At 40.4% G+C, this 16,679-nt stretch overlaps 2 protein-coding genes across 2 annotated transcripts; both read right to left on the bottom strand.

Annotated features, from left to right (window-relative positions):
• Positions 1–663: 663 nt before the first annotated feature.
• On the bottom strand, positions 664–11,259 carry LOC306777069 (ceruloplasmin-like; the record flags this gene model as incomplete). Its single annotated transcript, XM_079297302.1, has 22 exons — positions 664–720; positions 821–960; positions 1,097–1,188; positions 1,640–1,711; positions 1,873–1,928; positions 2,076–2,182; positions 2,397–2,525; positions 2,664–2,803; positions 3,960–4,164; positions 4,618–4,830; positions 4,959–5,115; positions 5,379–5,593; positions 5,684–5,728; positions 5,846–5,986; positions 6,573–6,712; positions 6,951–7,089; positions 7,209–7,371; positions 8,920–9,011; positions 9,093–9,266; positions 9,736–9,948; positions 10,023–10,267; positions 11,099–11,259. Coding segments are annotated over 22 exons (3,096 nt in total), but the record flags the coding sequence as incomplete, so codon positions are not given.
• Positions 11,260–12,503: 1,244 nt separating this feature from the next.
• On the bottom strand, positions 12,504–15,382 carry LOC306777068 (transmembrane 4 L6 family member 1-like; the record flags this gene model as incomplete). Its single annotated transcript, XM_079297301.1, has 4 exons — positions 12,504–13,829; positions 14,256–14,398; positions 14,998–15,066; positions 15,341–15,382. 4 exons carry the CDS (start codon positions 15,380–15,382, stop codon positions 13,631–13,633), a joined length of 453 nt encoding a protein of 150 aa, XP_079153427.1. The 3' UTR covers positions 12,504–13,630.
• Between the last annotated feature and the right edge of the window lie 1,297 nt (positions 15,383–16,679).

Here is a 16,679-nt window from a genome sequence, read left to right as displayed (position 1 = left end):
CTGCTGCCCGACTGCTGTCATTACATGCCACACATAACAGTTATATAGAACTGTTCATTCATTTTACATTTTTCTTTATTTTTTTCAGTATTCTTACAGGCTTCAGTGTCATTTGGGAAAATATCAAAGCAGATAGACAATTTTAAAAATGCACATTTTATTATTTATGAATTGTGATGTCTATTCTGAGATGTAATTATCTGCACAAGTAACCGTTCACATTAAGATGAGTTTATGAAGAGCGTTTAATGAATTGGGTCCTGAAATAAAATGTCAGCTCATCTCGGCTGAAATGAAATGTTCTAACATTTTAAGTTCTATATATATATATATATATATATATATATATTTGCTGTTAAAGATGGTAGGATTGGCAAAGGAACACTTATATCATATATGCAGCAGCACAATTAAAACAATACTTTTACCTGATTTCCTTTTTTAAAAGTGAGCAAAAAATATTTTAAGTTAATCTGTATTCCTTATTTGGTGTGTCTATATGAATTTTGTAACCTGTTTTAAGAGAAGATAATATTTTAATATATTTTACAATCCAATGGATGATGAACAATAACCTTTTACGACACTGATCCCTTGAAGTTGTGAATATAATAAGACAAATTAAATCAGTTGATGCCACGTCAGGATGTTTTGAGGTTTTACCTGAAAGGTTGCTGGAAACAGCTCATACACATCCGTACGATGAGGACCTCCACCCAGCTGGAGAGAAAGAGCAAAAAATAGTTGGAATTTGTGTGTATTAGTTTGCGTAATGTGTGATTGTGTAGGCATGTCTTGCAAGTTTGTTTGTCTTGTATACCTTATATTCCACACTGTGCCCATGCCAGTGTGCGGTGTGTATGTCCACATCATTGCCCATTCCCATCAGGTACCAGTACACCTTATCACCCACCTCCATGTTTAGACCATTCAGATTTCCATACATATAACCATTGATGGCTGCATATACAGAAAAGCACACAAACAAACATATTGGAAAGACATGAAGAATATTTCGATCGACATCGAAAGTAAAAACAAATACCATCGGTCAAAATGATGCCGTTTATTTTGATAAAGATTATCTTTATCTCACCATGCATCTTGTTGCTCTCTATAAAGGTTTCATCATCCTTCAAGTTTGTGCGAGGGTTCCTGATGTAGGTCCTGATATTTTCATCCAGATACCTGGAATAATAATAATAATAATAATAATATTAATAATAATAATAATAATAATAATAATAATAATAATAAAAGGATATGAGGTGGGACCCGATAAAATTGCATATAAACTTCACTGTTGAACCATCTACTGATGAAATTCTCTAAACGGAAAATGTTGACATTATTAAAGTGTGTGGATTATCCTGATTATCTGTGAGAGGGTTTACAGAAAGTAAGTATTTCAAATTGACAGTGGTAATTACCATAATTGAAATTCCAATCAATTCCATTGTATGGTGGTGGCGGCATACATTTCAGACAATTTCAAAACCTCAGAATATAAAACCAAAAGAACATTTTTTTAGATACCATGAAGTAAAGGGACAAAATCAGTTTTGCATTTAAATTAGACACCTTAACTACTAAAGGTCTAAACAGTTCATAGTTAGTTTTAAGGTTAGACTCCACTTACCAACTTTCATTCTCATCAAAAACCAGGAAAAGCAGCGCGAACTCTTCCACTTGCTTTTTCATACCAAGACTCCTGAAAGAAACACAGTTTATAAAGCTGTAAATTAGCACTCTATAAAATACTTTATAATATTGTTTTGTGATGCAGAACAAAAATTCATTCCTGCCTCATCATACCTTGAAAACACACACGCACACAGTACATGCTGCATGAAATGATGCAGAGACACTCACCTGCCCCAGCTACGGCGACAGATCACCAACGGACCAATCAGACCGCTGTACAGGTCCTGTTAGGCAGGGAGGCGAGGTAAGTGTGTGTGTGTGTGTGTGTGTGTGTGTGTGTGTGTGTGTGTGTGTGTGTGTGTGTGTGTGTGTGTGCGTGTGTGTGCGTGTGCGTGCGTGTGTGCGCGTGTGTGCGTGTGTGTGTGGCGTACCTTGGTAACATCAGCAGTGGAGTAGTATGCTGACACAAAGCACTCCTCCTGCTCTGTGGTTGGTCCTGTATTCTTTGTAACGTACCACTGGTAGGAGTAAGTCTCACCTAGGAAAGACATGTTTCTAGGTATTGAATCCTATACTATGTGAAAAAAGTATATTAGAGCTAAGTGAAGGACCTTTGCAGAGTCCTTTTGGTATTCTCAGAAAATTGTAACTTTGTTACACAATAATAATGAAGTAAATCTACAATTAAAATGTTGCATTCTGGGATTAATTCCAATATTTCTTGATGGTCTGCAAGCAGGTAGACACACTACCTGGTTGGGTGAGATGAACTGCCGGGATTTCTGTCTTGACTCCATGGGCGTGGATGGAATAAGGCCTGGACGCCATGTTTTTAAAAACCACCGTCACCTTGTCTCCCACATCAGCGTGAATCATTGGACCTGGAAGACGGGAAAGTGTTGTGATTACAAGACCAATCCAGCTGGAACATAAATCCAAGATGTTTCATACATAGTTTTTGTGGCTTTTATATTACAATCACAGTTTGTGCATTCCTGCTGCCCTGGCTGAGAGCCTACCCATGATGCCGAGGTGTTCTATATCAGCTGCTCTTTCCACTTGCTTGGTGAATTTGTTATTGGTGAACTGGCGGTAGACCACCTTCTTGTAACGGGAGCCGATAAACCCACCCTGCTGGTCCAGGAAGACAGAAGCAGGGCTGCGGAGGGAGAGAGACGGGCTTATTTTGCAGAGGATTAAATGTTGTGTGTGTTTATGGTACAATCACCTCATGCGGATGTGTTTAAGCATTCACTTCCATTTGCATGTAAATGTCTTTGTGCATGAATCTGTGTTTTGCTGTTTGGTTATCAAAAGATACAAAACACTAAAGACAACAAAAAACATTAGGTACAATATTATTTCATCTTGACATAAATAACTGAGCAGAGTTAAATGAAATAGTAAGGAGAGAAGTTTTATAAAAGTGCAAAGTTAGATTTAAAGGATAAGACTGGTGGTATTCTACTGTACATTTTTCTTATTGTTAAAAAATCCCATGAAAACACCAAAACCAACAATGTGTTAGTCCATCTCTCAGCCCCTCTGGTTCCTTCGCAAGACCTTTAATAAACACGTCTCCAATAAATAATCTCATTTTCAAAAGGCTCCATTTTCTAAAACAGCTGGGAATTTTAAGAAAACTTTACTCAAACAGGAGTACACAGAGAACTTGTTGGGCACCATTTTTATACGGATTACTCCATGTCTGGTGCTCAGCTGCATGCCGGTGTGTGGGATTGACTCAAAAATAATGTGTGTTTGTACTGAAGTAACATCTCACCAACAGCAACAATATGGCTCATTGATGGTTTTTTAATAGTTTTGGGGCAAAACTTGAGGTCTAAGACGCATCAAGCTTAAAAGGCAATACCTCTTAGTCAGATCAATTGCATTGCTGGTTTTGGTCTTTTTCTGACATTTGTGGACAGTAAGAAATATTCAGGGAATCAACATTTATCTTATCCTTCAAGTTTTATACAATGTTTGTATAATAAAATAAACTGCATGCATGTTAAGGTAGTGCATGGTTTCCGCTGTCATCAATCTTTGGAGGCCAATTTTGCCGCCAACTGTCCGCAGAAGTCCAGATATTTGTAAGCAACTGTTTTCATGCTGTACATGTGCAGGGGACGATATTTTTTTCTGACGATGGCGAAGGCATGACCCGCCCTACTCTGCCTCTGATTGGCTTACCCTGATATTACCCTAACCCCAACCAAGCTATCTCCTCATACACAGGCAGAGTAGGTCGGGTCATGACTTTGACATCTTAGGGGAAAAAAGAAAATTGGTGTGTGCAGGTGGTACTGTACTTCTCATGACCGCGGAACATCTCAGCCTCCCAGGTACGGTTTGGAGAGTAGTCCCAGTCCATCTCCATGGCAGCGATGTAGTAGGTTTTTGAGCGCAACATAGTCTCACCCTGACGCTGAAATATGCTGCACTTCGCTACCGTGTAGTTGGCTCTCATCCCACCACGGTAATGGTTCACTGTGGCTGACACCACTTCAAACTGACCTGAAACAAACACAATCATCATATGTACAGAAATACACAATGTACACGTTCGGCTCAATAATTATCCCAGACACCCAATGTTTGAAATCATTCGGTCTCTCACACACACACACACACACACACACACACACACACACACGTTATATTCTCATTCTGTTTGAATTGTGAGATCAAAACAAAGTTGTAACAATGTCACTGAAGGTTCTCACAAGTAAGAAGTACAATCATGTGTGCGTGAGAGAGAGACAGAGAGCGAGAGAGAGAGAGACAGAGAGAGAGAGAGAGAGACAGAGAGCGAGAGAGAGAGAGACAGAGAGAGAGAGAGAGACAGAGAGCGAGAGAGAGAGAGACAGAGAGAGAGAGAGAGAGACAGAGAGCGAGAGAGAGAGAGACAGAGAGAGAGAGAGAGACAGAGAGAGAGAGAGAGACAGAGAGAGACAGAGAGATGTATACCCATGCTGTCTGGCTCCATAGTGACAGTGTGTGAGATGTGAGGGAAGACGCTGATGGTGTCTCGTCTGTTCTGGCGGTAGATGAAGCGGTTTCCCTGGAAGTAAAGGCTGATGATGTCCGTCTCTGAACCCAGTCCTGACACGTGCCATGTTACCGTATCCCCCTTACACATGGTCAGGCCTGGGAGGTTCCTATACACAAAGCCATTGATTGCTAAAAGAGAAAGACACAGAAACAAAACATACAGTGATTAGCTCAAAAATGATAAAATCATGAAGGGAAAAAGCTAAGCTGAGCTGAGCTGCCAGTGATCAGTGTGTGAGTGTGCGTCGCCTACACACCGTGCATCTTGTTGCTTTCGATAAAGCCATCGTCCTCCTTGTTAAAAGGAGGCTCTATGGGAGCAGGGGTTAGGGACATAATGTTCTCATCCAGATACCAGCTCAGGTTCTCGTCAAACACAGTGGCCATGAGGTGGAACTCTTTTTTATAGTTTTTCTACATGAGGAGAAGAGAGAAGGATCAGGAGGAAAGGTGTCTAATTGTGATTTCATCAATACATTTCAGTCATTTCAGTTTTCTGTGTCCCTCTATGGCAGACCTCTATTGAAGCTGTTCTCCAGCCTTCTTGCCACAAGCCAGATATGTATCAGATTTAGGTCCACATATACTGCAAATATCCCCCAAATCATAACTGGAAACACCAGATTTAATGGGATGTGACCTGATCAAACATAAGTTTAGTGATGCCCTCTTCTTACTTGTATTCCTTTTTTCAGTGATCCAGGACGACAGATAAGGAGCGGTCCAACCAGTCCAGAGTGGGTGTCTTTAACAGGGTCCACTCCAGAGTAGTACAGATAGGTCAGACAGTCAGCCTCCCCTTGGACTGGACCAGCACCCAATGGCACCGTCCATTCATAGCTGTGCAACGTTCCAGGTCTGACTAGAGCAGCTGGGGGAGGGGTCACCACTCCTAAATGTATTAAAAGAAAGAGGAATATTATAATGATGTTAATGCATGCTAACTTAGACTGGCACTGTAATATTCCAGCTTTTAGCTCACTTGGTTCCCTCTTCAACTCCCGCAGTTTCTTTGCTGTATGGGACTCTGAGGAGGAGAAGAAGTGTAGGGCAGGAAAGACGGAGACATAAAACAAGATAAGAAAGTGTCTAAAGTATAATCTAGTACATTGATAACAGTGTGAGTGCATGTGCTTGTATTAACCTTCCAGTTCATTGTGATAGAGCGTCCCATCCTGTTCTATACTGTACTGAACACCATGAGGCTGTATACTGTAAGGCCGGCTGGCTTTGTTCTTAAACACCACCTTGATAGTGTCCTTCTCTTCAGCTCGCAGCACAGGACCTGGAGACATGGATGGACACAAATGGACACACAAGCACACATTTAGGACAAAGGACCATTAGATGACACTATGTTGGGAGATATCTCATCATGTTAACAAAATCCTGCCGACATATTTCAAACATTAGTGTTGGAACTGGCAAACTGTTGTTGAAGTGATCTGACGAAGTCTGTCCAAAATATGAACAAAGACCTCCTTCAACAATAACAAAGCTATAGAAGGTCAGAAGAATTTTTTTTTAAAGCTGTTTTTAGTTGTAACCCAAATATCTTTGTTTGTTTGGGACAGTTGGTTGGACTAAACAAGCAATTTGAAAATGTTTGGGAAGTTGTGATGAATAAAAAATGAAAAAGTAATCTGCAGATTAGTCAATGATGAAACAGTCCAATGTTGTATGGAAAGTTTTAACCGGAAAGTGGAGCAAGACATATAATATACTTCGTTACATACCATACTATCGATATATAGCATTTTTCATTGAGTAATAAGCATGTTTGGCTGTACTAATTTGAGTTTATTTGTGCCTCCAGAGCATCGCTGACTCTGGAAAAAAAGTGCAACCAACCCCTGCCCAGCCTGGATTACCCAGAATTCCAAGGTGTAGCTCCACTGGGCTGCGTAGCATCTTTGTTGTGAAGGTAATGTCCGTGTATTCCACATAGCGAACCTTCTTATAGCGGCTTCCAATACGGTTTTGACTTCTAGTTACAAACATATCTGCTTCACTACACAAACACACACACACACAAACACACAATACAAATTATTAGCAGGTCTCTTACAGAATCATGAAGATTAGCCTGGACAATTTCTGTGAGAGTGTGTGTGTGTGTGTGTGTGTGTGTGTGTGTGCGTGCGTGCGTGCGTGCGTGCGTGCGTGTGTGTGTGTGTGTGTGTGCGTGCGCGCGGGTGTGTGTGTGTGTGTGTGTGTGTGTGTGTGTGTGTGTGTGTGCAGCAACCAACCCATCAGTAGGCGGCGTAGGAGCGTAGTCCCAGACTTCCTCTTCAGCAGCAATGAAGAACGGTCTGAGCTCACCGTGTGGCCGGGCCTTGTGGACGATGGGGAAACACTTCTTGATCTCAAACAGAGCCTGCATTCCAGCTGGACAAAACCACAAAACAAAAACTCACAAAGAAATACTAAACAAATTTGTTCATTATCCAACTGGGTGACAAAAGGACTTGCTTGAATCAAATTAAGAATTAAGGAAGTCGGCTCACCCATCAAATGGTCATTGACAGTGCACGTCAGCAGCCAGTGTCCAGGGTTGTCAGCTACCATTTCAGCTGTAGTGCTGGAGCCGGGGAAAAGACTGATTATGTCTGTGTGGTGGTTCTGAGTGGTCAGGATCTGGCCATGGAAATGAACTGAATGCATGTCCACCTGTTGCAGATAAAATAGATTTAAACTGGGTTAAGACCAGGTGCTTGCTGCTAACACCAAGACATGATGTGGGCTATTGTGAGTCCAGTTTAGCAGCCCTGCAAAAAAGTAACACATGTTCACAAATTTAGTTTTTTCAACAAACTGTCAACAGAGGCCAGATGCAATTGTAAATGTGACGGTTACTGTTCAGACTTTCACCAACAAAATGAGAACTAGAACTGCATGCACTCAGACAATAAATGTGAGTCCTATTACAGGTACTTGGTATTGTTAGTATACGTTAACATATTGTCAATATAGGCCCAGTCAGACAAAGCTTGAGCTTCTTCTAAATGTGCTCAAAAAGACAAATCAGACAATAACTACAAAAGGTTCACTCAGTAGAAAGCAGATCTCGGCAAGACGGGTCTGCTACGACCACTGCTGTATTGTGTGATTGAATGAAAACACCCCAAAATGGTTGAGAGCAGTGAGTGACGAGCCAGCAGGCAGCCAATGGCCGTATAAAATAGTTGTGAAAGTTGTTTGTAGACAGTGTGAGTCATCACAACCACGAGAGGCTCTTGAGCATGCAGCCATGGGCACCCAAAAATATCATTATGTTTGCTGCAGCAGAATGCAAGATTAGCCGAGGGGAGACACAGAGGCGCACACTCACTCACTCACTCACACACTCACTCACTCACTCACTCACTCACAGACTCACTCACTCACTCACACACTCACTCACTCACAGACTCACTCACTCACTCACTCACAGACTCACTCACTCACAGACTCACTCACTCACACACTCACTCACTCACTCACACACTCACAGACTCACTCACTCACTCACACACTCACTCACACACTCACTCACTCACTCACTCACACACTCACTCACTCACTCACTCACTCACACACTCACTCACAGACTCACTCACTCACTCACTCACACACTCACTCACTCACTCACTCACTCACTCACACACTCACTCACTCACTCACTCACTCACACACTCACTCACTCACTCACTCACACACTCACTCACTCACTCACTCACACACTCACTCACTCACTCACTCACTCACACACACACACTCACTCACTCACTCACTCACTCACACACTCACTCACTCACTCACTCACTCACTCACACACTCACTCACTCACACACTCACTCTCTCACACACTCACTCACACACTCACTCTCTCACTCACTCACTCACTCACTTAAGGGTGTACACACATGCGCACACACACGCGACCGATCGCATGATCTTCGTGGAAAATATGAAAATGAAAAATTAAAGGATTAAAGGGCTAGTTGCATATTTTGAACTTTGGTTGGTTATGTGCCTCAATTAAGACTTTTTTTTTAAATATGACACATGCAACTAGAACAATATTCTGATTCGTGGGAGTAATAATAATAATAATAATAATAACAATACCATTAATAATAGTAATAGTACAATAATACTATACAATAATAATACAACTATTAACAACAGTAATAATAATGATGATGATGATGATGATATTAAAAATACAATATTTACCTCATTGCCTAAGCCAATCATATGCCAGTGGATCTTCTTGCCTTGGCACATGCTCAGTCCAGGCAGGTTACCATACAGAAAACCATTTATACCTGCAATTAAATCAGAGTTAAAGGTATTTGTATGTGTATGCATATGAGTATGCGTATGTGTACCTGGATACTACCACTCACCGTGCATTTTGTTGCTCTCAATGAAATCTTCATCCTCCTTCAGGCCACTGGCAGGATTTGTAATGTGCGTCCTGATGTTGTCGTCCAGGTACCAGCTGAAGTTCTCATCTGACACCATGAAGAGCAGAGCGTAAAGATAGTCTCCTGAGCTGTCTCCATGCAGGTCCAGGGTTCCTACAGAGGAGTGGAGAGAGGACATTTTAGGATAACATGCATTAATGTACTGAAGGGGAAACCTACAGTAAGTAGTGCCCCTACACAACTATTTTCTCAATTAACTTCTTACTATTTTGGATGCTGCTTTTTGGTATTGCCACAGCTGATCTCACAGATTTGACAAGAATCCAGCAATATTTTTGATAGTTTAATTTGTGGTGAAACGATTGGCTCAAAAATTGATAAGTTGATAGTAAGAAGTTAAATGAGGGAAACGTTGTTTGGGCCTTAAAGTAGGTTTCCCCTTCAGAATAAACCACAGAAAGTACAGAAAGTACAACATTTCCCTCTGAAATGGAATGGAGTGGAAGTAGCCGATATAGAAGCAGAAAATTAAAACTAAAGCAGAAGTACCTGAAAATATTACATCAGTTAAATAAATGTACTTAAGTTCCGTCACCAGATAAGTTAAAAAAGGTTCCAGTACCTCTCTTACAGACAATGAGGGGTCCCATCAGTCCTGAGTTGATGTCTTTTGGTGGGTTAACGTGGGAGTGGTAGAATCTGGTCAGGCAGTTGCTGTCCTCTAATGTTGGGCTGTGGCTCTCTGGGAGGTTCCACTCATATGTCACTGTTGTACCAGGAGCCACTGAGTCATCACGCTTCAGCTCTGGACCAGTACCGTCTGGGTAAAGGGCTCCTGAAGATACAAGCACACAGAGTCACACATATATCAGCCTGTTAAGGCTGCCCATCGATTCATTAATGCCTCACCCTCATTGCCCTTGCTGTAGTTCAGTCCATGTGAGTGGATGCTGTAAGGTCTGTTTGCCGTGTTATTCAGGTGGACGGTCACTGTGTCTCCCTCCTCGGCCATCAACAGGGGTCCCAGGTAGCCCAGCCACTCCGCCTTCACCACCTCTGTCCTGTAGGTGGCGTCGCTGTACTGCTTATACACAGCCTTCTTGTAGACGGAGCCAATGCGCTGGGGGCCTTTCTTTAAAAAGACGGAGGCTTCTCTACAGAGACAGAGAACGAGGATTATTATGGGTTGCAGTTAAAATATTACAAAAACCTGTGATTGGCTAAAAATTTTAGGGCCTTTTCACATCAGACATTTTGATTTGTGATTTTAGGGAAAGCAGAGGTGTAACTCATAACATTAACGATGGCTCTGATCTAATCAAGTTTCCCAGTAAGTCGTGACAGTATGACAGTGAGTGAGCATGTACAATATACCTTTTTTACCCACAAACACTGCTCATGATCGGACATGATTTTAACCACAAACGGTCTTATTATTTAGATTATTTCGATAAATGTATTAATTGTGGAACACAATTCATTACTGCGGTTTCTTCTTCTTCTTCTTCTTTTTTTTTAAAGCATGCTGAGCAGAGAGGTTAAAAATTACAAAATAAATAGTTCACATGAAACATAAGTAATTGGTTAAATGGGTAAAAGTAAACATGTAAAATGCATTTTGCACAGAAAGCACATCAAATATAAAGAATCACTCTCCAAAGGAAACTCTGCACTACACGTGGTGACACTGAATTTTTCTTTGATGAAGAGATGGAATAAGTGTTAAAGTAAGGCTATTTGTCATGTCTTTAAAAGTTGCCTTCTTTCGAGATACAAGGTTTTCACACAACAGTGAAGATTGTCGTAATAATATTGCAATACTTGACATTGAAGGTTAAATTGTTGAGCAGTGTGGGTCAAAAAATGACAATGCTCAAACATCCATGCATCTTAATTGAGATCATGGTATGGGGGTGAAGTGGCTATTGGAAAGACAACATAATCTTTCCAACGTAATCAAGACAATGTACTAAGTTTGTACTCACTCATCCTCTTGCAGTGTGCGGTTTTGAATGATGTTCATCCCACTTGGGGCATAGTTCCAAGACACTTCCTCTATCTTGAGGAAGTACTCTCTCCTCATCCCAGACGCACATACTGCTGCACAACACAGCAACAACACTCCCCTTAACCCCAGTCGCTGCATTTTGAAGATATAGCGCTGGCACTACCACTGATAACCTGCCCAAGGAGGACGATGACTCTTTAATTCTGTTGAGCGATCCAGAGGATGATAATGATGAAGACAAGCAGTGCAGACACCTGACAGCTGTAAGTCAGTCTGTCTGAGAGGCTTTAGACCCTCTGTGTGTCTTTATACTACCTAAGCTGACTGGTGGGAACAGCCAAGCAGGGCAGAGGGGTCACTGACCAACAGACAGGGTTTGAGCCAACCCATCACAGAGATAAGGGAGGGCGTTCCCTGACAGACTTTTTGATCAAAAGGTTACATTTGCATAAGAACAGAACATGCTATTCTTTGCAATGTCCACATTTGATGGCACAACCACGAAGAGATCAGATTTAACTTACATTTACATCAGACATTATGCAGAATATCTCATATTTGTCAGAATATAGAAAGCCAGATCTGTACCACAGTCAGTTATATTTTCCGTGCTTGTGGAAATGCAGCCAAAAATCTTGCTTAGTCATGTACACATGACTAAGCAAGATTTTTGCCAGTGATGAAAACACAGACTTTTGATCCAGTCACTACTGCTGTCCAATATTAACTGCAAGGTTGAAAATGATACAGAAAAATCTGATTCCGTTGTTTCGATTTGCGTTTGTCCTAATCCACAAAATCAGTCTAACCAAGCTAAGTAATTGAATTAAAACTAATTTGAAGTACTTTCACCTACCCCTAAAGACAATTAAGGTCAATGAATTCTGCTACCAAAACTGGTTTGTCATTGTTTTAAGGTTTAAAGCGCAGTAGTTTTTTCACAATGTGACATGGACATAAAAAGTAAAAAATACTCTCCCCACAGCCACCGTGTGATAAAGAATTGAAAAATGTCTTGTGATGGACTTGACTGCAGGGTCTGAGGCCACAGTTACTCAGTCTGTGTCCTGACATCGATCAATAACGGGCAACTCTGGAAACTCCAGGACACTTTAAACACACACACACACACACACACACACACACACACTGTTAAATGTAAGCTAATATTGCATTTGTGCAAGGCCCCTTCTCCAGATAAGTTAATGGAAACATTTTGTTTCCAGTAACAGTTTGGAGGAGGTGCAGCAGGGGAGTCAAGCATGCATACACATATACACACACAGGATATATATATATATATATATGCCAATTATGAAAAGAGAACCTGTTTTTGTGGACAAAGATCAGCCTCAACTTAATGACTCACTGGATACTTAAAATGGAAATAGACATTTTTTTATTAAAGGCGGCACAAACAAACAAACATTATAAAAAATATGTCACTAAAACATATATAAAATGTCTGTTTACACTGATCTAGCTTCTGAAAGACGTAAAGAAAACAATTTACAACAAAATGCTCTGAAAATTAAAACAAATGTACAAACATAAAAATCTGCTCGTAATCCTTAAGTGATCCAACAGTGTATAAATGTTGGAACAACAACAACCACTTCCTGGTGCATCCAGATAATCATGTCAGCCAAGATGCGGATAAACAACCAAATAATGGAAATGTGCTTCTCTCCTTGCAACACCAATGACACAAGAGCTTATCTCATATGTGGCTGCCATCTTAAGTACACTAGTTTAATATCATTGGTTTGAAGTGTAATATCATCTGTTTAAGCAATAAAAACGTTAATGTAGTTATTGGGTTTCTGAAGGTACAGAAAGTATACCGCCAATAATGATAACAAAGAAAGTGAGCAACCTTGAAATTAAGAATGTAAATTTCATGAAGTGAACAGTTGTCACTCAAGTTTGAGAACAGTTGTTTTTGTATCTTCTTCTTTAAAAAAGCAAATGAAAGTTTCACACACTGCTACTTACTTCAGTGAAACCTATCCCATGTAGGATAGGACAACATACTAAATAATATTATTGATATTATTGTCGTTATCATTGTCTACTTTGTCTTTATTATTTAAGTTTACTGTATTTTCTATGGAGTATTCAGGACACACGCTCACACACATATCTACATTATTATGTACTAATAACCTGTTGCCTTTGAAATGTTGAGACTTCTGCACCAGAAAAGCTCATCATCATAATCATAATCAATGACTGCCTCGTGATTTTTGCCACTCTAAAAGGGCAAATCAAAAGCTTGAAAATATAGTGATTACACTGACGTGGCCGTCAGAAGTCCATGATACTGTAGGTGTGTCTAAGTAAGGTTGAATTGTACTCGCACACATGGTGCAGTGTGTGCAGACTTCCGCTTCCATGTGTGTCCATTAACGTCCTGTATCTGTGCATACATATTGCGTGTGTGATTTGTTTATGGGTGCACAGGCACTTGTGTCTCAGCAGGTGAGTCTACATACACGTGTGTGTTGATCTACGCGTTCAGACTATACTCCTGCTTGTAGCAACAGGGCCGGCAGATGGCGTTGACTAAACCATTTCCCAGCTGTAACAGACAGATGATGAACTCAAGCACAGCCAGGCCCAGCAACACACACAGCAGAGTCACGTTCCACTCCACGATGTGAACCGGCTGAAGACACCGTGACCACGTCTCTGGTTGTAAGAGATACCTGGGACACAGAGAGAGAAAGATCAATCACGGACAGCATTTACTACATTTATATTTTATATATTTTTTGCATTGGTTACAACTCATTGTGAGTGCTGCACCACATTCTTAAAATACTGAAATACTAAGGGGGAGAGTTGTCTCTAAGTATACATTGATGACATAAGTCGACACATGACAAGGTGTCCTCATTTACGAAATTAACAAAAAAAGTGGAGGCAAAGTCCATTGTTTTCCAGATTAGGGCACCTAGTCACATTTACCACAAAAGGCAACGGGTAAAACTGTACATTTTTACAGTTGTTTGTAGTCAGTTCATTCTGTTTACCAGTGAAATATAAAGTTAAGGACATGTATACACACATTCTTCTCTGTTTATAAACCCCCCATGCCCCAACACCCACGCACACACACAGCATCTCTCTACCTGCCCCCCTGGTCTGCAAATGGGTACGTCCATCCATAAGGAGTGAAGCACTGGGGACCCTGCACCAAGGCAAGTCCTGATATGACGAAACAGTAACCAGACCCCACCAGGCCGACCACAGCTGCCAACACTGACCCGCACATCTGGAGAGCAACACAGACACACAAAGTGATTATATAGAAGAACATGAACGTGTTGGCATGCCTTTGTGACTGTATGTGTGAATGCCTGTCTGTATAAATGTTAACGGTTTCATTTATGTGTTTAATAGATCAGATACAGAGACTGCTATAGACACACACACACACATAACAGCAGCTGTGCATGTGGCTTGAATGGTGTGAGCCAAGCTTACTTTGTTGAGATTTGAGTAACAATGGGACCCTTGTAGAATTATTATAGTTGATTAGCATTAACATTCCACCTCATAAGGACACAGTGTTGTCTGGCTTAATGACAACTGTTCAGTATTATTCTCCAAGTGGTGAGAAAGAAACAACAAAATGGCAGTAAAATGGGGACACTAAGAGTTACAATTCGTGAAAGATGTGATTTTGATCTGTGTGCAGCAAACAGAAATGTATAAGTATTTTTATATGTTTAGAGAGCAGCATGGGAAATGAGGATGCTGCTAAGCATCAGCTGAGCATCAGTGTCATTACTCCTGGAGTGTTTGATGCAGACTTAGCTTAGCATATACCTCCTGTGGATTTTGAGTGTGATGGTTTAATAAGTCCCTTACCATTAAGCTCTCATTCCAACAACAGTTACATTTCCCCAGAGTGATGAAGACCACAGCTGGAACCAGCATCTGGAAACACAGAGTTACATTTCTGAACAGCAGCATTTTTTTTTCATCATTTGAAATGGCAGGAAGTGATACACATTAAATCGTTATAGTAGTAGGCCTATATATACAGTATATATAGATGCTAAAGCTACGTAAGCTAGGCTAATAATCATATTCTACTACAAGAAAAGATTATTGATCCTGCTTCTCTTTGCTAGCAGCTAGCATATCATTATCACCACCCATACTGTATTATTGTTTTATACAGCACATACATACAGTAAACATACAGCACCTTGGCCTCGACACATGTTTTGTCCCACCTGTCAATCACCATCCTTGTTGAAAGCAGTATTGTACATATGGACGTCACCTAAAAGACAAATCGCCTGGGACGTAAACAAATGTGCAACATGAGGCTGTGTTGCTTATTTCACACTAATCGAATGTTTGCAGGCCATTTAAGACTCAGTCGGGTTCAACTTGTCAGAATTTGGCTCAACTCTCAACGGTCTTAAGACAGGGGTCTCAAACTCCCGGCCCTAATCATTTTATGTGGCCCGCGAATCCGCCAGCAAAAAAAAAGTTTTAAAAAAAAATCATTTTTTATTTCTTTTAATTTTTTAATTTTTAAGTTAGACTAATAATAATAAAAATATCCCCATAGTCGAAATTATGAGATATAAAGTCGAAGTTATTAGATAGAAAGTCATAACTATGATAGAAAGTCATAATTCTGAGATAGAAAGTCAAAATTATGAGATTGACAGTCAAAATGATGAAATAGAAAGTCAAAATTATGAGACACTTAAACAGTTAGAATCAGCTCTTTGACTGGTTACTGTACATTTGACATGGATATGTATTGTGAGCACATTGAAGACTACTTTAAACTGTGAATGCAGACAGTTATTTAACAATATGTTACGAGTAGTTACATTTACAACCGGCCCTTTGCGGGCGAGTTTGAGAATCCTGCTTTAGACACTGACCGCTCCACTTTCTGTCCGTTATTTGGTGCCGAGCAGGCAGCGCTCAGTGGATTTGTATTGGTGTGTCAGCTCAAAACAGCTGCTTGTTGACGAGAGTGGGGACACCGAACCAAACCGTGAATGTGTCCTAAACCAAAACAATGAGCTTAAAGAGGCTTAAACGTTCTGCAGAGCTGCAAAGTAAAGTGATGAATCTTTGTATCTGCCTCTCTGGAGGCTTAATTCTCACTATGAGGAACAAACATCTGTAGTCCTCTCATTCAATATAAATATAAAAGAAACATTCCTACACTACAATTTCTCTGTTAAATAACAGTAAAGTGCTGCCAGCAATGTCCTGTAATTCTACAGTATTCATACCGTGAAATGACTTAACAGCATATTACTGTAAAGTTATAATGCAGTGTATTTCTGTATTTTTTTAAATTTCTGTATTTTCATCTGTATTTTTTACGTCATTTTGAGACATAAATAACCTTATTATGAAATGACCACATGGTCAAGTATATTTTTGTATACTCCTGTGACTTCAATAAATGAAAAGTACTGAGTGTTTTCTCTTTTTTTGTTCAGAACTTAAAAGCAAAATGAATACAACAGTCTCAAGTGAACTTATAGAAAGGAAAAAGTATATGGTTCTGG

The sequence above is a fragment of the Melanostigma gelatinosum genome (genome assembly GCF_949748355.1).
Source record: "Melanostigma gelatinosum genome assembly, contig: SUPER_4_unloc_1, whole genome shotgun sequence".
In the NCBI taxonomy this organism is placed as follows: domain Eukaryota; kingdom Metazoa; phylum Chordata; class Actinopteri; order Perciformes; family Zoarcidae; genus Melanostigma; species Melanostigma gelatinosum.
The sequence above is the reverse complement of the archived record's forward strand: the minus strand, read 5'-3'. Positions and strand labels throughout refer to the sequence as shown.